At 50.4% G+C, this 23,116-nt stretch overlaps 1 protein-coding gene across 1 annotated transcript; it reads right to left on the reverse strand.

The window, feature by feature from the left end:
• Positions 1–18,517: 18,517 nt before the first annotated feature.
• On the reverse strand, positions 18,518–20,329 carry LOC103719397. Its single transcript, XM_008808615.4, has one exon. The coding sequence runs from the start codon at positions 20,250–20,252 to the stop codon at positions 19,026–19,028; it is 1,227 nt and encodes a 408-aa protein (XP_008806837.2). The 5' UTR covers positions 20,253–20,329; the 3' UTR covers positions 18,518–19,025.
• Between the last annotated feature and the right edge of the window lie 2,787 nt (positions 20,330–23,116).

Here is a 23,116-nt window from a genome sequence, read left to right on the forward strand (position 1 = left end):
CTTCCTTGCCTTCTCTTTGAGTAATCAAATTGCACCTAGATAAAAGATGGTGTGGAGCTAGCTATGGCCTAAGCTAACCAAGGCAGCATGGTGATCCGATGGCCCAAATAAACCAACCTGGGCTTACCTTTCAGAAAAGAAGAAATAGGGCTCGTAGTCCAGTCCGTGCCTCTGGAATCGAGGTTTAATCACTAGACCAGCCTGATCTGGGTTTGGGTTATCTTTCGCACGAAAGAATAATTTGTCTTCTTTTGTGATGCCAACCATTGGATCGCACCTTGCACAGCTTTCCAAAGCACTCCAACCTCTTGCTTTCTTTAGCTATTGTGCGATCTAATTATTGATGTCTGAAAGAAGGTGGACCATTCTTTTGCATAAAATATATAACCTGGACACAACAACCCCCCCCCCCCCCCCCAAAATCCATCTTCATCCCTAGAGATCGAAGAGATGCGCTGATTAGAAGAATATTATCAACAATTTTAGCTTCGCTGTCACCAACTTTAGTTGAAGGGGGAAAAAGGATAATACTATGCAGCTTCCTTTATGGGTGCATGATGAACAATTCTCCTGCCATGTGCCAAAAAAGGTGTAGTGCTACTCATCTTGTTGCCAAACACAACTAGTTATTTGATTATGGAGTTGAAGTCAGCAACCATGGACCCCAAAATATATTAAAGATGTGAATATCAGGCACTGAAGAAGAAGAAGAACGCACATACACTACCTGCAACTATTCCATCAATCTAGCTGAATTCACATGGATAACTCAATCATAAGGAGCTGGATGAGAGATTTTGGATAAAAGCAGCGGTTTAAGATTGGAAGGTTGTGAGAGAGGAAAATTATTGGTGCTAATTTCCATTCAAAATTATTATAGTCATGAACAATATGATAACCTTTTCTCCATGTTGTTGTGACCCCAAAGCAAAGTACACGAACCCCCTGTGTATTGTAATCGAGCGCTTCCTTAATCATGGCCGTCAGAGTCTGGCCCTTCTCCTTTCCGGATCTTGATTTGTCGCGTCGTTTCCGTCGTAGTGGTCGATGGGGAAGAAAGAAATGAATGAATGTCCTTTTGGAAAAATGTAGAATAATACACCTACCAAGACGAAAGCCAAAGGATGATAACTTATAGAAAATGCTTTACATGTGAGATGAAAAAGGAATTGGGCTGTCACAAGCCGCTACGATGAATTTCGTGCACCCTTGACAGGATTTAGCTGTTCTGAACAGCCAAATGGTTGGGATCTATGCAGGGAAATTAACTTTCAGTGATGAGATTTTGCTGCTTCAACCTCCAAAGTAAAGGCCCACATCCTTGTACCTACAAGAGACATGTAAATAACTCAAATGAGGCACCTTTACATGACCAACTGTGTCATTGAAGGCAATCCGAAGGTTGTCCTTAATCCCTTGTTCATCCTCATGGCCATCGTCTGGCCATCCATAATCCTGGTCTGCGAGGCATCTACACCTTAAGTGCTTGAATTGTATAAGACTTAAGTCTACTGGATTGGAACAGAATAACTCTCGAACTCTTCTATCCCTCTTAAAAATGGAATGCTTATACGGTCGTAACCACAATATCGAGACATTCCTCACCCTTAGGAACGGAATGCTTCTACAGTTATAACCATATGATCTTCTACACTCCATGTATGCCGGTTATTGGACATACAAATGCAATGAATTCTAAAATTTACGCATCCGATACAAGAACTCATAGCACTATACCTTCATTATGGACCTGTCCGGTAAGTCATACACACAAACCACTGCACAATTTGCCATAAGTTCCAATCAAAATTGTGCTCGATCATAATGGTTTATAGTTCATAGGATCAACAGTGAATTCATATAGAATGGGTCCAAATCCTATCAACTAGCAAGTAAAAGGAATGCAATAATTTGACCTAAGGGGCCAAATCTAACCAGATTGAAACCAAACCACATATAAAGCCGGAAATGATAAAAATGAGCTGAATTCACCATGGTCAGAGGGAATCACCATGGCATGAAGAATTCAGAGGACTAGACAAGCCAGCATCTGCACTGCACCCTCACCACCAAAAGTTCAACACTCTTCTGGCTCCATTTCACAGTGGCACCAGACTTGGAGACCCTTCCAGTGGCAAGAATGCCCTCTGCAAGATTTGGATCCTTGGACCAAGAAGACAAGGCCCTATTTGAGATCAGAAGAAGACAAAGCCAGTGCCTGCTTGTCACCCCCCCCCCCCCCCCCCCCCCCCCCTCCCTATTCCCTTGCCTTTCCTCTCAGCCCAAAAACCGCAGAGTTCTGCTTAAGGCCTTCTACAGAAGCTGTCTCTTTGTTACAGAGCGAGCAGCCCCGCTTTGCGACTTGTCAGAATATCATTGGGTGGTGAATGGCTCCTGGGCCTCATAAGTCCGCCACAGCTGGCCCAGTGGCCACTGTAGATAAGAGAGGCTTAAGATTGCAGATCACATGGTAAAAGGCAGCCCAAGGCCCATCATAGCAAATGAAATAGGTGGACACCTCGTTTAGCTCATGGATCAGTTATAATCAGTTGGATATACTGAACTACTTGTGAACAACAATACTGAATATTCGGGTCTTTTGAGGTGCACCGAATAGAGCTGCAAATTGGATGGCCTCGTATATGACTAACCAGAACCCTTTGGGTTGGTAAGAGGGAGCTGCCTAAAGCGCTCCGGGACTTGTTATTTTTTTGGTTTTTTTGGATATATTCGCACTAAAAATGTATGAGTCATCCGTTGTAGCCAAAAAAAAAAACTACTTGCGAACAACAACAACAATATTGGACAAAAGCCCGGAAATGAGAAAGGGGTAGGATAAAAGTAGGGATCAAATTCATTGCAAGCAAACAAATTATTGGTAGGGTGATTGGGAGCCGAATCAAATTTGACATTAGTTTCCTATCATATTAAGCCATCTCTCAACCTAATTGGGATTAATTCAAGCATGACTCATTGATTGACCAACAAAAACAGCAGGTCTTTGGGATTAATTGGTCTCAATCATCTTAATTGGCCTCAGTGGTTGAATTCTTAGATTTAGTTTTGATTGGCCAGTAGATGCATTCCCAAAATTTCATTAGAAAGTTAAAAATGTCTGCCATGCGTTAGGACATAGCAACCCTGATTGCTAAACATTTAAGAATCAAACCAAGGAATAATCTTTAATTGATGACTCAAAATCATAACCATAACCATGATTGTCCAGCCCTGCAACAAATTCTTGAGGTCTACTCAAGAAAAAATTGATTCATCAAAAATTTTGATGTGGATCTACCTCTGATGATAAAACAAGGGAGTTCTTAACATTCACAAATATGCAATATGTGGATATATTTTGTAGTAGATATGCCTTTTGCAATTAGAAAATTGGGGATGAATCCACCAATTAGCAAAAACCTCCTCACATGATCTTCGCTTTGTCTCTCTCATGCCGTACCAACTGCCAAGGGTACACAAAACGGGAACAGCTACGGGATTGGCGGTTTCCTGCTCCAACTGGCCCGAAAGCATCCAAAAAAAAAAAAAATTAGAATACACAACTACGGAGCAAGTATAATATATATTAATATGTATATATTAATATCGGCGACAACGGTGTCTTGCCTCCTGCTGCTGAGGCAGCGGGATCTGAAGGTATTGGATAAGGATGGACCAGGAGAATCCGGGCCGTCAGATCAGATCACATCAAGAAAGGACCGGGTGCTCTCTCTCTCTCTCTAGAGACGCCGCCCTTGATTTGATGTGACGGGAGGGCAGGAAACACGGAGGACCGGGAGGGCCACCCGCCACCCAAGTCGCACAAGGATCAGAGGTTGCAATTTGTATCAGAGACCGGTCCAAATGGAGCTGAGCCACAGTTGCCGCCGCCGCCGCCGCCGCCGACGCCGCTGCAGCAGAATTCGTCAGGCTTGGCCTCTTGCTTCTCAGAAACAGCCTCCGATTCGTTTCTACCCTCATCATTTCCCACATAGCACCAGCACACTACTAACATTAATGCTAATTATATCTATACCAATTCAAAAAAACAAAATAATATTAATAATATTATTATTATATATAATAATTATAAAGAATCGTCACACTAAATATTTATACAAAATTTAAAAATTTAAATAATATCTTTCCATTTTAAATTAAATCTTATAACAATATTATAAAAAATATTAAATAATAAAAAATAGTAGTAAAATATTAATTAATAGTAGTAGTAAAGATTAATGTCTTGTATCCATCTTTCATTGCCACGACACAATGCTAATACTAATAATAATTATAATGATGGTGATAAAAGCAATGATAATAATAAAAATAAAATAATAATTTGTTTTTATTTTTTTACTTGAGAAACGAGCTAGAGAAAGACGGCAAGCCGACTCTAAGGGCTCGTTTGGTTCACGGAAAGCATTATTTCTCTTAGAAATAAGATTTCTTAGAAGCAGATTTCTGAAAAAAGGATATCTGAAAAACTACTTTTGGCATGTTTGGTTGACAATAGAAAAGTGATAAATTTTCAAAGTACTTATATTTAATTTACCATCCACTTTTCTGAAAAAATTATTTGTAATTACTATTATACTCTTAATAAAAATTGGATCTTTAATGCTTCTTTAATACTGAAGGACTTTTTTGAAAAAAAATAAAAATGAAGTAATTTTCGACTCATGGAAAAATAATTTTTCCATGTTTCTAATGAAAAAGACTTTTAGATAAAACGTGGCAATCATATTTTTATTAAAATATAATTTTTTTGTCTTTCTTTTTTAAAAACTCCAATCAAATAAGAAATATTTTATTATTTTTTTGTTGACTTTTTTTTTTTTTCTTGGAACCAAATGACTCCTAAATGCTCGCTCTTTTTTTTTTTTTTTTTTTTTTCCTGCGAACCAAATGCTCAAGTCTATAAAGACAGGTTTCCTGCGGGATTATTTGGTCCAACTGCCAGCTGGCTTGACAAATCCAGAAAGAAAAGTAGGTGGATATCAACTAATAAAAATTAAAACAATCAGAAAATTAATCTCGAACAAAAGACAAGAGTACATATAAAAAGAAGCGTGTATTTATCAAATGGCTGAGAACCGAGACACGCACCACATGGGGACAACTGTACGGAGAATGAGAACAAAGGCTTGCAGGCGCTCCTAACCCTTTTTCACGTTATAGCTAGTATATGCGCACTATGGAGAAAGGTTAATATTTTAAAAAATTTAAATATGATATGACCAGACCTGAAATACTAGCATGAGATCCAATTTCAACCTTTATACCAGCTGAAGATCCATGCGGACATATGCTTAGTGCTACATCAATTATTCATTATCAAAAAAATCTTAAATATTTATTCAAAACTAAGAATCCAAAAAATATTTTCCAACTAGCCATTTTAAGTAAAGTTCTATGTTGTTATAAATATTATTGTTGCTGGAAATTGGACCCGGGGGCCGCCGCGAAGCCGGGGAAGGAGGAGCTCCGCTGCTGCAGGGGGCGGACGGTTGTGCGCCGGCCGGCTGCGTCCTCCGCCGCGGGGGGTGTGCAAGTCCGAAGAGGAGTGGTGCGTCCAGTCCTGTCCTGTCCTGCAAAAAAGCCGGTGGCCGGGCTCTCCGGCGCCGGCCCTCCGATGCCTAAGTCAGAGGGGGCAAGTATGTGGAGAGAGCAGGGAAGAGAGTATGTGGAGAAGACAGAGAGAGCTTCGGATTTTTCCTCCCGTTTTTGTCCCCATTTTCTCTTCCCCCCAGGTTCCCTTTTATAGGAGGATTCGGTTACCTGGGAGGTGACAGGAGGTTTGTCCCGTTATGTGATAATTGGGCACGATTTGGCCCATTAATGGCGTGGTGGAAAAAAAAGGCCGAATCAGACCGGAACCAGGGAGTTGTCACAGTCAATCGGACCTGTTGGAGTGGTTGAACCGTCGGCCGTAGCGGGCCTGGGGTCTGTGGATGGTAAGTGCATTTATTACCGAATGAACCGGCGGTCAGGTAGAGCCATGCGCTCTGATGGTTCAGTGATCCGGAGATCGTCTTGGGCCGTGTTCATTAAATGACTGAGTGCATCGGAGACTTGAGAGAGTCTCATGCATTAATGGCAGGTCGTGCCGAATACCTGCGAAGATCTTATGCCTTGATGGCTTGGAGATAGTGGCAGGTCGCAAGCCGTAGGAGTTGTCAGTCCCTTGGACTTTAGGCGGAGGTTGAACATTTGGTTAAGGCATCGGCTCGGCAAGAGTGCCGAGCCGAGCTGGTCGCCCAATGGGGCGCCCTGTGGCGGGGTTGCTTCAAGTGCTCCTGGTTGGCGCCCTTTAGGCGAGCACCTTCTAGCAGAGCGCCTCGGCGCTGTCTTTGGTCGGCACTTTCTAACCGAGCAGCTTTGGGTGGGGCACCTCTTGGCGCGCGCTCTGGTCGACGCCCTCTAGTCGAGCGCCTTCCTGGTCGGCATCCTTTGGCCGAGCAGCTTTCCGGTCGGCGCTCTTCGGCCGAGTGGCTTTCCGGTCGGCACTTCTTGGCCGAGCAGCTTTCCGATCGGCGCTCTTCGGCCGAGTGGCTTTCCGGTCGGCACTTCTTGGCCGAGCAGCTTTCCGGTCGGCGCTCTTCGGCCGAGCGCCTCTGTGGATATATGACTTGGGATTTTTCCCCTAACATTACCCCCCGACTTCCGAGCTCCAGTTGGCTATCAGCTGGAGCGCGGGAAGTAGCTTTAATTGGGTCATCACGAATTCCGAAAATTTTGATTTACTGTGCGTTTTGAATTATCGAACGCTTCGAGGAGCCTTTAATAGGCGGCGTCTCTTCTTTCCCGAAGAGCCTCATTATTGGGACACCTTTTGCGAAGCGTCCTCGCGTCGTGGGCTCATGATGGGGCCGCACGATCTTCGATTGCGGATGCCTTTCCGCACGATCCGATGGGGCGCTTCGACATTCGAAGCGCCAACCCTAATTAAATGCGTCGTTCTGTCTTTTAGGCCGACACGTGTTATCATCTAACCAGGACGCAGCGCTTTCTTCGCTGATCCGGGCCGTCGGGGAGGTCTATATAAACTCTCCCCCGGCCCCCTGTCCTCTTTCTATTGCCTTCTGCTTCCAGCTTCCTATTCTCCCAGCCTTCCTCAGACCGAAGTCCCTTTTCTCCGGCATCTTTCCCAGGTCCCCCTTCTTTTTGATTTCCCTCTCTTGTAATGGGTTCTTTGCCTAGCGAAGTAGTATCCACCATGAGTGTCCTGGAGGTCGAGATGACCGAAGAGTGGTTTTTCCCTCTTCACGGGTTCCATTTGGAACCCGCCAGGCGAAGGGATCGGGTAACCGATCCTCCGGTAGGCCGGATCGGAGTGCACTCGGAGTCACTCTGGGCCGGCCTCCGGTTTCCTCTTCACAGCTTTGTGAATGAGTTGCTGGCGGTATGCCAGTTGGTCCCGGCGCAACTCACTCCAAACGCTTGGAGGGCAGTGATGGGTTTCCTATCACTGTGTTTACTACAGGGGATTCCTACCTCTGTCAACGTCTTCCGGCGACTTTTTATTTTTAAGTCGAACCCGGAAGACGGGGAGTGGCTCTACATCGCCCTCCGGGTGGGTCGTCCACTTTTTCATGGTGCCCCCTCATCCATTCATGGTTGGAAGGAGAAATTCTTCTTCCTGGGTTCCGAACGGGCCTGGGGGTTTGACCCCAGGTGGAGGCCGGCCCAACTTAAATCCATCAACAGGCTCCCCCAGCTTTCTCCGCGTGAGCAGGAGATCTTCGATACCACCCGCAACCTTGGGGACGGGATTTTGCTGAACGGCCTCATTAGCGAGGACGCCCTGGTGAACGTGGGCTTGAGCTCGGCACGTCCTCAGGGTAAGGATAGTTACAGCAACTTCTTATTTCCTTATTGTTCTAATGTTCTAATTTTGCTCATCTTTGCAGACATCGCAAAAATGGTGACCAAGAGCGAAGTCCTTTACGCCCGCTTCCAAAAGAGGGCGGCTGAACTCTCAGGAGAACCGACCGAGCCGAGGAAGAAAGCAAAGACCTCGGCGAAGACCTCGACGACCACAACCGTTGAGGCGCGCGCTTCTCGCCCCGTGCGCCCTGAGGCTGGTCGGGGAGAGGGCGTGGGCTCTGGCGGAGCCACAATGGCACCTCTGTGTCCGGTGCCGATCTCGCAAGTCCCTGGTCGGCGGGAAGCTCCAGATTCCGACCAGGGAGGGAGGACCTCAGCAGATCTGGCGCTCGCACGCCCCACCTCTACCACGCAGCGGTCCGGTCAGCCGTCTACTCGACCCCAATTCCCCAGCTTTGAGCCGGGGAATAGCCAAGAAGCAACGGGGTCGGCCGCACCCCGGCCAGCTGAGGCCGGTCTGGCGGGTCCTTCGGGTCCTCAGGAGCGGGTGCCTTACGCTCCTGGATGGGCTGTTTTCGAGGGCGACTCGGCCCTCGATAATGTACAAGTGGCGCGCGAAGTTCTTCGGGTCGCGCTGCTCCCGGCCGACCAGGCAAAAATTCGGTCCATGAACTACGGCGAGTTCATGGACTCCGCTATTTGCTCTTCCATCCGAGTAAGTCAGCTTTTATCTCTGTGCAAATTGGTGTTTCGGCTTAAAACTGTTTCTTACATGTCCCTCTTGCAGCGCCTCCACGAGACCGAGACGATGATTCACATCATCCAGGACTATCGGGACCGGGCCCGAAGGCATCAAAGGGGGCGCGAGGAGGCCGAAACAAAGTTCCTCGCGTCTGAGGCCGAGCAGAAAGTGCTTCAAGCGAAGCTAGGGGCGGCCGAAGACGAGGTTCGGACTCTGGTCGCCGAACTTGAAGAGGAGAAAGGCGCGCACTCTTTGACTAGGTCCGAAGTGCGCGCCACGGAGGCCCGCCGGACGGAGGCCGAATCGTCGCTCGCTATACGCGAGCAGGAGGTGGGGGAGGCTCGAATAAAGGTCCGAGATCTCGAGATCCGTCTACTTGACGTGCAATCTCTGCTCGCGGATCGCGAAAGAGAAATAAAGATTTTGGAGCGGAAGGCCGCCTACCATGAGGCTCGGGAGAAGGAGGCCCGGGAGCAGGCCCCGGACGCCGTCAAGCTCTTCCGTGAGTCGGAGGAGTTTCGCGACCTCTTAGCAGAGGAGGGCGTGAACGGGTTAATCCAAGGCTTCCGGGATTTCCGCAACCAGTTGCGGCATCTTCTCCCGGATTTCGATGTAAACCTGCTCAAACCGGGAGCAGGGAGGGCGGAGGCGGAGGCAGAAAGTCCGGGAGCTGAGGCGGCCGTAGCCGATCCTGAAGCGACCGAGGTCGCCCCCGAGGCCGCTCCTATTATTGCCGAGGCCATTGTAGAGGTCTCGGCTGCTGAGCCGACCACTCCCGGGACCGCCGAGGCTGAGGTGGTCGAACTCGAACCTTTAGTGTAATTTTTGTTCTTTCTTGTAAGGTTGGGATGGCCTCCCATTCTTGTAAGGGCCAAACCCGAATTTTGTACTTAGCCTACGGGCCTTTTTGAAATGAATATGCATTTCTTATTGGAAACTCGTTTACGTAGCGTAGGTTTTCCAGCTCGGATCCGTTTTGAGTTCCGAGGACATGGGCTCTATGGCCTCTAATTTCGCCCGCCACAGGGTTTGGGTTTAGGTTCGGCTCGTCGAGCCCCATTGTTTGGAGTATCATTCACCCAAAGGGTTCGGGCTCGGAAAGTCTTTCCGAGCCTAGTCCAATGCGACCAAGCCCTGGGGCGGTCATTAGGACTTAGCTTTAGCGAAGTTAATTAACTTCGGGTCCGAGCCTTGAATTATCGGGGTCGGACCGAATTCTCTCCCCACAGATTGGTTGAATATTTGCCAACTCGTAACAGGGACTCACCAGCCTTAGCATGATAATGTGCCGATGTCGTGAGCATTCTTTCGCCGAGGCGATTGCAAATGCTTTCTGCTCGGAGTCCATTCTTCAAGGACGTCGGCAGAGATCCGAAAACGAAAATAATGTAAAGACATTAAATAAATGGTACCTTGTACCGTATGCGTCCTGGCGCCGAGGCGACTGAAGACGCTTCTCTGCTCGGACTCCATTCTTCGAGGACGTCGGCAGAGAAATCCATAGATAGATAAAATAATGCCGACAATAAATAAAATGCGTCCGTGCGCCGAGGCGACTGGAGACGCTTCTCTGCTCGGACTCCGCTTCATGTACCGTGTGCGTCCTTGCGCCGAGGCGACTAAAGACGCTTCTCTGCTCGGACTCCGTTCTTTGGGGACGTCGGCAGAGAAAAGTCCAAGAATAAAATAATGTAAAGACATTAAATAAATGGTACCTTGTACCGTATGCGTCCTGGCGCCGAGGCGACTGAAGACGCTTCTCTGCTCGGACTCCGTTCTTTGGGGACGTCGGCAGAGAAAAGTCCAAGAATAAAATAATGTAAAGACATTAAATAAATGGTACCTTGTACCGTATGCGTCCTGGCGCCAAGGCGACTGAAGACGCTTCTCTGCTCGGACTCCATTCTTGTACCGTGTGCGTCCTTGCGCCGAGGCGACTAAAGACGCTTCTCTGCTCGGACTCCGTTCTTTGGGGACGTCGGCAGAGAAAAGTCCAAGAATAAAATAATGTAAAGACATTAAATAAATGGTACCTTGTACCGTATGCGTCCTGGCGCCGAGGCGACTGAAGACGCTTCTCTGCTCGGACTCCGTTCTTTGGGGACGTCGGCAGAGAAAAGTCCAAGAATAAAATAATGTAAAGACATTAAATAAATGGTACCTTATACCGTATGCGTCCTGGCGCCAAGGAGACTGAAGACGCTTCTCTGCTCGGACTCCATTCTTCGAGGACGTCGGCAGAGAAATCCATAGATAGATAAAATAATGCCGACAATAAATAAAATGCGTCCGTGCGCCGAGGCGACTGGAGACGCTTCTCTGCTCGGACTCCGCTTCTTGAGGACGTCGGCAGAGAAATCCAGAAATGGAATAGCGGGCCGAGTTCGTTGGCTGAAGCCGGTAAAAAATGAGCCGAGCTTGCTTGGCCAATGAAGACAACATCCCAACGTATCGGGGCATCCCGGCCGAGGTCGGGGTAGGAGCACGAGCCGAGCTCGTCCGGTCAGAGGACCGCTACTCAATAATCGATGGAGCACGAGCCGAGCTCGTCCGGTCAGAGGACCGCTACTCAATAGTCGATGGAGCACGAGCCGAGCTCGTCCGGTCAGAGAGGACCGCTACTCAATAATCGATGGAGCACGAGCCGAGCTCGTCCGGTCAGAGGACCGCTACTCAATAGTCGATGGAGCACGAGCCGAGCTCGTCCGGTCAGAGAGGACCGCTACTCAATAATCGATGGAGCACGAGCCGAGCTCGTCCGGTCAGAGGACCGCTACTCAATAGTCGATGGAGCACGAGCCGAGCTCGTCCGGTCAGAGAGGACCGCTACTCAATAATCGATGGAGCACGAGCCGAGCTCGTCCATGGAGAGCGCACCATAAACTCATGGACATCTTCAGGGAGTCCACGCAGGTACTCCATCGTCCCGAGGTATCAGGGCATCCCAACCGCGGTTAGGGAAGAATAAACCTGATGCCATGAGATAATCAAGAAAATTGGTGAGCTCGGAATAAGTTCGCAATCCATCAGTTTACCGTGAAATGAAATTTATAGAGTGAAATTCATAAGATGAAATTTAATAGTTGAATGATGAGGGACCCCTTAGGGTTCTACTGGTGGTACACGCGGAGATTTTCAGAGCTCCAGCTCCGCGGAATGGGAGTCCCATCTAGAGACTCCAATTGATAAGCTCCGGGCCGGCGAATGCGCGTGATTCGGTATGGTCCTTCCCAATTCGGGGCCAGCTTCCCTCGCTCAGTTGGTCGGGAGGTTTCAGCTCTTCTTAGGACAAGGTCCCCTGGTCTGAAAGATTTGACTTTGACCCTGGCGTTGTAGTACTGAGCTGTCTTTTGTTGGTACCTCGCCATACGCACTCGGGCGACCTCCCTTGTTTCCTCGATCAAGTCGAGGTTGCCTCTGAGCTGCGAAGAGTTAGAGCTAGCATCGTGGTGCTCGACTCTTGGAGAGGGGAGCCCAATCTCTAGTGGAATGACGGCCTCCGTCCCATATGTCAGGTTGAAGGGAGTCTCGCCGGTGGGGACGCGGAACGTAGTCCGGTAAGCCCACAGAACATTGTATAGGTCTTCGACCCACTGTCCTTTGGATTTGTCGAGCCTGGTTTTGAGACCCTGCAAAATAGTACGATTTGTTACCTCGGTTTCTCCGTTTGTCTGAGGATGCGCGACCGAGGTGAAGCGGTGGTCAATGCCAAGCTCGGAGCAGAATTCTCTGAAATGGATGTTGTCGAACTGGCGACCGTTGTCAGAGATAAGGATGCGGGGAAGCCCGAATCTGCAAATGATGGACTTCCAAACGAAATCCCGCATCTTCTGTTCGGTTATCCGGGCGAGGGGCTCAGCTTCCACCCACTTAGTGAAGTAGTCGATGGAGACGACCAGGAACTTCCTTTGCCCGGTGGCCAGAGGAAATGGCCCGAGGATGTCAATTCCCCACTGGGCAAAAGGCCAAGGGGAGCTGATAGAAGTCAAAAGAGCCGAGGGCCGGCGCTGAACGTTGGCGTTCCTTTGGCACCGGTCGCATCTCTTGACGAAATCCATAGCATCCTTCTGGAGTGTCGGCCAATAATACCCTTGGCGCAGAATTTTATGGGCCAAGGCTCGTCCTCCCAGATGGTTTCCACAAATTCCTTCGTGGACTTCGCGCAGGGCATAATTAGCTTCCGTTGGGCGAAGGCATCTGAGAAGGGGAGAGGTGAAGGATTTTCGATAGAGCTTTCCCTCGTATAGTATGTATCGGGTGGCGAGGCGCTTGATTCGGCGAGTCTCTCGTACATCGGCAGGGAGAGTTTCGTCTTGCAGATAGCTGATGAGTCCATCCATCCAGCTTGGCTCGAGCTCGGTGCAGAGGGTCCGCTCGGTCTCGTCCGTGCTGGACTTTTGGAGATATTCCAGGACTGCCCCTTTGGGAAGCTCGCTCATGCGAGAGGATGCCAGCTTTGATAGCCGGTCGGCCCTGAGATTCTCCGATCTGGCAATATGTTGGACGTGGAAAGAGTCCAAGGTCGAGGCGAGATCCCGTACTTTCTGGAGATACTTCTGCATGGTCGGGTCTCTAGCTTCGAAGTCGCCCACAATTTGGTTGACGACGAGCTGGGAATCACTGAAGGCCTTCAAGTCCTTCACTCCTAGCTCTTTGGCTAGCTTAAGCCCGGCGACGAGCGCTTCATACTCCGCCATATTATTGGAAGCAGGAAACTCGAGGCGCAGGGCCTGCTCGGCGACCACCCCCTCCGGGCTGGTGAGAATAAATCCTGCTCCACTACCCCCCGAGTTTGAAGAGCCATCGACATGTAGAGCCCATGTGAAACTCGGGGTCTGCTCCAGCGGTGGTTCAGGTTCAGGCTTGACCTCATCTGGTATAGTGCACTCGGCCATAAAGTCTGCGAGTGCTTGTGCTTTGATCGCCTGTCTGGGCCGGTACTCAATGTCGAATTCTCCGAGCTCAATGGCCCATTTGGTGATCCGACCCGCACGATCCGATCTTTGCAGGATCTGCTTGATCGGCTGGTCAGTCAGCACGGCCACTGCGTGAGCTTGGAAGTAGGGTCGGAGCCTCCGAGCTGAGATGACCAAAGCATAGGCGGTCTTCTCAAGCTTGGAGTATCGGGTCTCAGCATCCCTTAAGACCCGGCTGGTGTAATACACCGGTTTCTGAAGTTTCCCCTCCTCTCGGACCAGGACCGAGCTTACTGCTACAGGGGAGACAGCTAAATAGAAGTAGAGGAGCTCACCCTGTTGAGGCTTCGTGAGTAGGGGAGGGGAAGCCAGCAGGTGCTTGAGCTCTTCAAAAGATTGCTGGCACTCGTCCGACCACAAAAAGTTCTTCGGCTTCTTGAGGGCTGCAAAGAATGGAAGGCAGCGCTCGGCCGAGCGGGAGATAAACCTCCCGAGGGCTGCCACTCGGCCCGTGAGCCGCTGTACCTCCTTGACCGTCCTGGGAGGCGTCATCCTTTGGAGGGCTCGGATCTTCTCTGGATTGGCCTCGATTCCTCGTTGTGTAATGATGAAGCCGAGGAATTTGCCGGAGGTGACCCCGAATGCACATTTAGCTGGGTTGAGCTTCATCTGGTACTTTCGGAGTGTGGAGAATGCTTCATTGAGGTCGGCTATGTGGTCTTGCGCCGCCTTACTTTTCACCAGCATGTCATCCACGTAGACCTCCATGTTTCGGCCTATTTGGTCTTTGAAGATCCGGCTGATCAGCCTTTGATAAGTCGCCCCGGCATTTTTTAGACCGAATGGCATCACTTTGTAGCAGTAGGTTCCCCCGTCGGTGATGAAGGCTGTCTTTTCCTCGTCTTCTGGCGCCATGCGGATCTAGTTATATCCGGAAAAGGCGTCCATGAATGCCAGCAGCTCGTGACCCGAGGTGGAGTCCACGAGCTGGTCTATGCTAGGAAGTGGAAAGCTGTTCTTCGGGCAGGCTTTATTCAGGTCGGTGTAGTCCACGCACATACGCCACTTCCCGTTGGCCTTCTTGACGAGGACCACATTGGCGAGCCACTCCGGGTAAGCTATCTCCCGGATGAATCCAGCTTCAAGGAGTTTGCTGACCTCCTCGGCTGCTGCTTGCTGTCGTTCAGGGGCGGCGCCTCGCTTCTTCTGCCTCACGGGCTTGCTGGTTGGCTTTACTTGGAGCCGGTGGACCATGATCTCTGGATCTATCCCCGGCATGTCTGCAGGCGACCATGCGAAAACATCCATGTTGTCTCGCAGGAAGTTGACGAGGCGACCCCTCTCGTGCTTGCCAAGGCCGGAGCCGACCTGCACGGTTAGCTCGGGAGAGTTCTCACGTAGAGGAACCTGAATTAATAACTCACCGGGCTCTACCCGCTCTTTCTGGGGGTTGGCCCGTGCCTCCATAACCTCGGTTGAGGGCTGGTCAGTCGCTGGGGCAGGCACCTCGGCGGGTCGCTTTGCCTCGTGGGTCGCCAGGTAGCATCGCCTTGCCACCATTTGGTCTCCTCGGACTTCGCCGACCCCCTGGCTGGTGGGGAATCGCATCAGCAGGTGGTGAGTTGAGACCGCTGCTCGGAGGGCGTTGAGTCCTGGCCTTCCAAGGATGGCGTTGTAAACCGAGGGCAGGCGTATCACAAGGAAGCTCATACCCACGGTACTTTCACGAGGGGCGAGCCCGGCTGTGACCAGAAGGTCGATCTCGCCCTCTACTGGGACTGAATCCCCAGTGAATCCAACTAGCGGAGCATTCATCCTCCGTAGCTGTTCCTTTGTCATCCCCATTTTACAATAAGCATCAAAATACAAAACATTCGCCGAGCTTCCATTATCAACCAGGATGCGTTTTACATCAAATTTATTTATGATCATGGAGATGACCATTGAGTTTCGACTCCTTCTAGATCGTCGTCTGAGAAGGAGATAGCTTCAAATGTGCGCGGGCGCTTCGAGGAGGTTCCTTCCCCTGAGGCTTCTCCAGCCGAGGTCCCTCCTCGGATAGTGTTGATGACGCCGGCGATGGGCCTGTTGGCATTGGAACCTTCAGGCTGTGCTGCTCCTTCGGCTGGCTTCTTCCCTTCGCGCCGGCCTTGCACAAACCGATCGAGCACCCCTCGGCGAATGAGTGCTTCGATCTCATTTCGGAGCTGATAACAATCCTCGGTATCATGGCCGTGATCCCGGTGAAAACGGCAATACTTCCGGAGATCACGCCGGATTCTGGTGTCTGGCTTTGGAGGGGGGAGCCGGATGCAATCCCGATTCTCAATCTCCATGAGGATTTCAGCCCGAGGAGCATTGAGGGGAGTATACTTTTCATACCTCCCTTCAGGTGCACGGGCCTGCAGCGGGAACCTCGGGCGGAGTGACCTCTGCTGCGGCGGTCCTCTCAACCGGGGTGGACTCTTCGGGCGGGGCGGATTCTTAGCTCGTCGTGGAGACGAGCTTCTGGGTCGGCCGCGTTCCTCGCGGCGCCTCTTCTTGGGATTCTGCTCGGTTCCACCCCGCCTAACTGCCACGGCCTCTTCCGCCTTGGCATACTTCCGTGCCTGAGCGAACATTTCGGTGAGGTCCGCTGGGAAATTCTTCTCAATCGAGAAGAGGAATCTGTAGGACCGGGCTCCAGTCTTCAGCGCCGACATGGCGATTGACTAGTCAAGCTCCCGGACTTCCCATGTTGCGGCGGTGAACCGGTCCAGATATTCCTTGAAGGACTCTCCCTCCTTTTGTTTGATGTCGAGGAGGGAGTCGGATGTCTGCTGCTGGGGCTGGCTGGCGGCGAAGTTGCCGGCAAACTGTCTGCCGAGCTGTTCAAAGGAGGAGACAGTACTTGGCTTCAGCCCGGTGAACCAAAGCCGGGCTGGTCCTCGAAGTGTCGCCGGGAAAGCCTTGCACATCATGGCTTCCGAGGCTCCTTGTAGGGCCATCAAGACCCGGTAACTCTCCAGGTGGTCAAAGGGATCAGTCTTGCCGTTGTAAGGCTCCACCTGGGGCATTTTGAACCGGAGGGGAACCGGTTCATCTTCAATCTCCTGGGAGAAGGGCGACTTCGTATTGAACTCGAAGTCGCCGTTACGTCCCGATTTTCTTCCGTGGAGTGCCTGGATTTGGCGCTCCAGCTTTTCGACCTTCTTGTCGAGTTCATCATTCTGGAGGATCGCTACAGCGGTTCCTCTGGGTGCAGGTTGCCCTGGAACCGACTCGGCTTCTGAAGGCTGTGGCCAGCCTCCGTGATCTCTGACTGGGTGCTCTCTCCAAAGGGAGGCCTGGACTTGAGAGTCCTGACCTCGAGAAGGAAGCCCGCTAGTAGAGGGCCCCAGTTGGACTGGAGCCGGGGGAGGCGGTGCTGCTGGGATGCCCCTGGGTTGCAAGTTTTGAACGGCGGTAGCCAACGCCTGCACTTGCTGCACCAGGGCATCAAATTGTTCCGGTCGAACTTGAGGTGCTGGCTCAACCGGGGGTGATGAGTTCCGAACGGAGCATTCTGGGCTTGGTGGAGGACGTCGAGAGGCGTTGGAAGCCCCTTTGCTTCTTAGCTTCATGGTGGCGAACTCGGTCCCCTCCTTCTAGCGCCAACTGTTGCTAGAAATTGGACCCGGGGGCCGCCGCGAAGCCGGGGAAGGAGGAGCTCCGCTGCTGCAGGGGGCGGACGGCGGTGCGCCGGCCGGCTGCGTCCTCCGCCGCGGGGGGTGTGCAAGTCCGAAGAGGAGTGGTGCGTCCAGTCCTGTCCTGTCCTGCAAAAAAGCCGGTGGCCGGGCTCCCCGGCGCCGGCCCTCCGATGCCTAAGTCAGAGGGGGCAAGTATGTGGAGAGAGCAGGGAAGAGAGTATGTGGAGAAGACAGAGAGAGCTTCGAATTTTTCCTCCCGTTTTTGTCCCCTTTTTCTCTTCCCCCCAGGTTCCCTTTTATAGGAGGATTCGGTTACCTGGGAGGTGACAGGAGGTTTGTCCCGTTATGTGATAATTGGGCACGATTTGGCCCATTAATGGCGTGGTGGAAAAAAAAGGCCGAATCAGACCGGAACCAGGGAGTTGTCACGGTCGATCGAACCTGTTGGAGTGGTTGAACCGTCGGCCGTAGCGGGCCTGGGGTCTGTGGATGGTAAGTGCATTTATTACCGAATGAACCGGCGGTCAGGTAGAGCCATGCGCTCTGATGGTTCAGTGATCCGGAGATCGTCTTGGGCCGTGTTCATTAAATGACTGAGTGCATCGGAGACTTGAGAGAGTCTCATGCATTAATGGCAGGTCGTGCCGAATACCTGCGAAGATCTTATGCCTTGATGGCTTGGAAATAGTGGCAGGTCGCAAGCCGTAGGAGTTGTCAGTCCCTTGGACTTTAGGCGGAGGTTGAACATTTGGTTAAGGCATCGGCTCGGCAAGAGTGCCGAGCCGAGCTGGTCGCCCAATGGGGCGCCCTGTGGCGGGGTTGCTTCAAGTGCTCCTGGTTGGCGCCCTTTAGGCGAGCACCTTCTAGCAGAGCGCCTCGGCGCTGTCTTTGGTCGGCACTTTCTAACCGAGCAGCTTTGGGTGGGGCACCTCTTGGCGCGCGCTCTGGTCGACGCCCTCTAGTCGAGCGCCTTCCTGGTCGGCATCCTTTGGCCGAGCAGCTTTCCGATCGGCGCTCTTCGGCCGAGTGGCTTTCCGGTCGGCACTTCTTGGCCGAGCAGCTTTCCGGTCGGCGCTCTTCGGCCGAGTGGCTTTCCGGTCGGCACTTCTTGGCCGAGCAGCTTTCCGGTCGGCGCTCTTCGGCCGAGCGCCTCTGTGGATATATGACTTGGGATTTTTCCCCTAACAATTATCAAAGCAAACCAAGCTCATAACTTAGAACTCAAAAAATATCTTCCATCTAGTTATTTTAAGTGAAGCTAAGTGTTGTTATAAATGGTATCAAAGCAAAGCTAACCCATAACTCATGTGGACTAAAAAACAGTACAGTATGAGCTCTTGAGACAGGCCATAGGCAGATTGCAAAAATATGACATATATTTAGTCATACATCGATTATTTATTAAAAAAAATTTGACTACAACATGCCATAAAAAAGTATTAGCAGAACAAGTTTCCCTCGTTACAGCAGAAAAACAAAAACCGGGCGGCGTTTTGTAGCAAAGTGCCACGCCCAACAATACAATGCCGCAATTAAACAGTGGACGAAAGAGATATTACCACATAAAGCTAACATACGCGGTGGCAAAGTGTTTTTTTAATAAAAAAAAACAGTTGGCCTCTTTCTTCGGTTCCACCCAACAATTTACCACCGAAAAAAATAAAACGAAAGCCACATCCAAAGCAATAGATCAAAAATAAAAGCCAGAAAAGCAATACTTACAGGCGGATCTAAAAAAAAAAAACCCTCAAAAGATTTGAGAAAAAAAGTAAAAAAAAAAAAATAAAGGACTGCTTGTTAAAGAAAGATCAGTTGTAAATGTTTTTCCCTATTTTCTAGTGATTTTTGTGATTTATTTCGATGCGGATTTTACGTAATCTCTAGAAGACTTCTCGCCGTTGATCTTGGCGCCAGCGCCGCTCCGGATCCGTCCCGACGAGCGCGAGCCGGCCGGTCCCGTTCCTTCTTCTGGGCCGAGAAGAGCCGGCCGAACCTGAAAACCGACACCGACTTGGCCGAGCCGCGGAGCGAGCAGACCGGGACGTTGAGAACCGGAGTAACCCGGACGTTGGCCGAGTAGGATCGCTCCATCCCCCTGGGCCGGACCCTCGGACCGCCGTGGAAGCTCCCAGGGCTGCTCGAGCTCCGCTCCAACCCCTGGAACACGACCCTCCCCGCCGGGTTCATGCGCGGGCTGTCCACCGACAGTCCCCGCGGAGGCGGAGGTGGCGCCGCCGGGTCGGACGCCCGCCGGACCGGGCTCCGGCCGACCCTCGCCGGCGGGTGGGTTTCCCCTACCGTCGTGGCGGTGGACGATGTAGGCCGGGCCACTCGGAGCCGCGGCGGGTTCCGGCTAAGCGAGATCGGGATCTGGGCCGCAGGCTTCTCGGAATCAAGGGATAGCCGGGGAAGATCATCGTGCTCGGGGCCGGAGGAGGAGGAGGAGGAGAGGGAAAGCCGGGAGGAGATGGACACCGACTCGGAGTCCGAGTCGCGGAGTAGCGGGAGGCTCAGGATCGAGTCCGCCGGCGGCGATCTAGTGTTCCGGTGGAGGAAATGCTTCAGAGATTTGGCGTTCGGGTTCTTGGAGGCGGCGGCGGCGGGCTTCTGGGCGTCGGGCTTCGGGTTCTGCGCCTTCTTGAGGCCGAGCAGCTCCCTCCACCGGCTGGAACACCGCGGCGCCTTGGGGGAGAAGACGTAAGGGTCCGATCCGGCGGCGATCTCCGCCCTCCGCTGCGACTTCAGAAGCTCCGCCGACCGGACCTCGGCCGCGGAGGACTTCAGCTGCAGCGGGACCAACTTGCCATCGGAGAAGAGCTCGTCAGCCGGGAGCATGGCGACGGGATCGTGAAGCCGGAACTCGAAGTCGACCAGGTCCTTGGCGGGGGCCTCGGGATCGGGGTTCTCCGGCGGGTTACCGGAAGGCGCCACCACGGATGTGGCGGGGGCGGGCGAGGGCTGGTCGCCGTCGGCGACGTCGCGGCTGAAGGAGATCCGAGGGTTGAGCCAGCCGTAGGAGGAGTAGGCCGTCGAGGGGCAGCGTAGGAAGCCCTCCGGCGAGACTCCGACGTTGTTCACGAGGGCCGAGGCCATCATCGACCATGAATCGGTGAAGGATCGCCGGGAACGCGCCAAAAACTCGCCGATGTTTTGATGGAGCGGAGAGAGGGGGATCAGTTGAGGGGGAACGGACCCCGACGGTTCATTTATAGAAGCGGGTATTTTTTTTGGTCTAGTCAGGAAGCGACACGTAGAACCCGACGTGGCAGAGGAATCCTGGAGGCTTCGTGGTGTCGCTTTCGGAATGTATAACCCCCAAGTTGAGGTGAAATTACGGAGTTAGAATCGTTTGTGAATCTGTGATCTTTTCCATTCAAACGATAGCGAAGTCTAAGCTAATGGAGATTAATTAAGAAACATATTTACTGGTCTATTTTCTTGATTCAGTAAAAACATAACAATTGTGTTTGTTGGCTTCAGCAGTCCCTCATGCAGTGAAATTGTATGAAAATTTCCCCTGAGCATGTGGTCAATGATACCAATTCATGATAACTGAATGAGAGTCCCGATTTCGTCGTAAGAAAAAGGAGAAAAAAAACTACTTGAGAAGGAATTAGAGTTTAGTTCATGAAATCAAAAACACCTTGTTGCCCAGTAGATACAACCCAAGAGGGGGGGTGAATTGGGTCTTTTAAAACTTTTATGCTACTTCTAAAACTTTTTGATTTACTATGCTAAGTTGTATAGATGCACAGTGAAAGTTAAACTTAGCAAGGGTTTGATGTATAGACTTCGACTTGATTAAATATGCTTGCAACTAAAGGATGTGCGGATAAGAATTAAGCAAGCAATTTATCTAAGTAAGTAAGTGTGTTAGTTAGACAATAACTAAAGGCATTACAAACACAAAGGACATATAGTGGTTCGGTGCACCCCAGCACCTACATCCACTCCCCAAGACCTCTTGGGAATTTCACTATAATCCTACCGATTACAGCCGGTTGTTTTACAAGCTCACAACCCAACTTGTTGTTTTACGAGCGCACAACGAACTCGGTCGGTTTTCCCAGGCTCACCGACTAGAACCTCCCCGATTGTTTTCCCGGGATCACAATCAAACCCTTACACGTTGGTTTTACCCTCGGCTCACCAACAAACCTATCACCGTTGGTTTTCCCTTTGGCTCACCAACAAACCTTAACACCGTTGGTTTTTCTTTGGCTCACCAACAAACCTTAACACCGTTGGTTTTTCTTTGGCTCACCAACAAACCTTAACACCGTTGGTTTTTCTTTGGCTCACCAACAAACCTTAACCCCTTGATTCAATCCCTTGATTGAATCAAGTTACAAGATATTAAAACAAAGTATAAAACAAAACAAAGCTTCTTTAACAAGCAAATATGACAATATAAACAAATAGAGTAAAGAGAAGCCCTCAAACGAGTTTTGAAGATGGAGGAGCTCGGCTTCTTCTTTACTTGATCCTCCTCTGATTTGGCATGAAGTAGAGGATCCCCGAGGCAGCACACGGATGGAGAGGAAGCTTTCGGATTCACTTGGATGCTCTTCTTCTCTCTATTTCGTTTTGGATGGCCCTTTTGTGCTTATGGGAGATTTCCTTTGTAATCTCTTTGAGATCTCTTTCCTAGATGATCTCTCCCACTTCCATAAGTTCTCCCCTAGCTCTCTTCTTATTTTTATAGCTTTAGATGGCATGGAAACAAGAATATAGCCGTTAGAGACAAGAAAAAGAGCCGTTGGACACAGTCTGCATTTCCTGACAATGTTACCGTTGGGATCGGAGTCGACTCGCGCGATCAGGAGTCGGCTCGCCTGTTGCAGGAGTCGGCTCGTGTTTTACCGGAGACGACTCGGCCACTGTTCCAAATTTGAATTAATGTGCTTGCCTCGACTGGGAGTCGACTCGTCTTAACCTGGAGTCGACTCGCCAACTTCTGGAGCTGACTTGGCAATTTCGGAGTCGGCTCATCCACTGAAGTCCGTGGATCCAATTTTGAATTTTGTCCTCTCGAGTCGACTCGACTGTCCTGGGAGTCGACTCGAATCTCAGAGCCCGAACTCCCGATCCTTTGTCTTTTGGCTCGTCCAGTCTTGGAGTCGACTCGAACTTCCTTGGAGTCGACTCGGCTCTCAGTTTGCGAAACACAGCCTTCTGCCATCTTGGTGTTGCGCTGCCTTGGAGTCGACTCGAGCTGTCTGGGAGTCGACTCGAATCTCAGAGGCAGTAACTTGGTTTTTCTGTCTGTTGATGGTCGCGGAGTCTCGGAGTCGACTCGTGCAATGCGGGAGTCGACTCGAATCTCAGACCCGAAAACTGCTCTCTGACTTTTCTGCCTGTGACTCCTAGGAGTCGACTCATACTTCTCCGGAGTCGACTCATACTTTTCCGGAGTCGACTCGAATTCCACTGGAGTCGACTCGAAGACTGTTCTTTTGAATTTTTCTTTTGATTTTACTCCTCCAATTTGAATCCTTTGAACTTTAAACTTGGGCCAATAAATTGTAGCTTTCTTCCAACTTGAGAGCTTTGGAGGCCTTCTTGTGTTCTTCCAACTTACTATGTTCCTTGCAAAATAAATATCTTTCTCCTTGCAACATAAACATTAGTATCTATACTTCAAGGTTTTGTGATCATCAAAATCAATCTATGAATCAATCTTTGGGTCATCAATCTCCCCCTTTTTGATGATGACAAAACTTGGAGTATATGCAATATAAAAGATATTGTATTTCTAGAAGTAATACATAGCTAAGTTGCATGAAGTGAAAAAATATATATATTTAAAAACATACTTCATGATAATGCTTTAGATTTAATCAGCTTAACACAATCAACATATTTAAATTTTAAGCTGATTTGTATTCAATTCAAAGTAATAAAGCATTCTGAGTATATAGCATATACTTAGATATTTCTCCCCCTTTTTGACAACATCA

Source organism: Phoenix dactylifera, unplaced genomic scaffold (assembly GCF_009389715.1).
Source record: "Phoenix dactylifera cultivar Barhee BC4 unplaced genomic scaffold, palm_55x_up_171113_PBpolish2nd_filt_p 000331F, whole genome shotgun sequence".
Taxonomy (NCBI): domain Eukaryota; kingdom Viridiplantae; phylum Streptophyta; class Magnoliopsida; order Arecales; family Arecaceae; genus Phoenix; species Phoenix dactylifera.

Coding starts and splice junctions, on each gene's coding strand:
- LOC103719397 (XM_008808615.4), bottom strand. CDS start 20,252: ATGATGGCCTCGGCCCTCGTGAACAACGTCGGAGTCTCGCCGGAGGGC.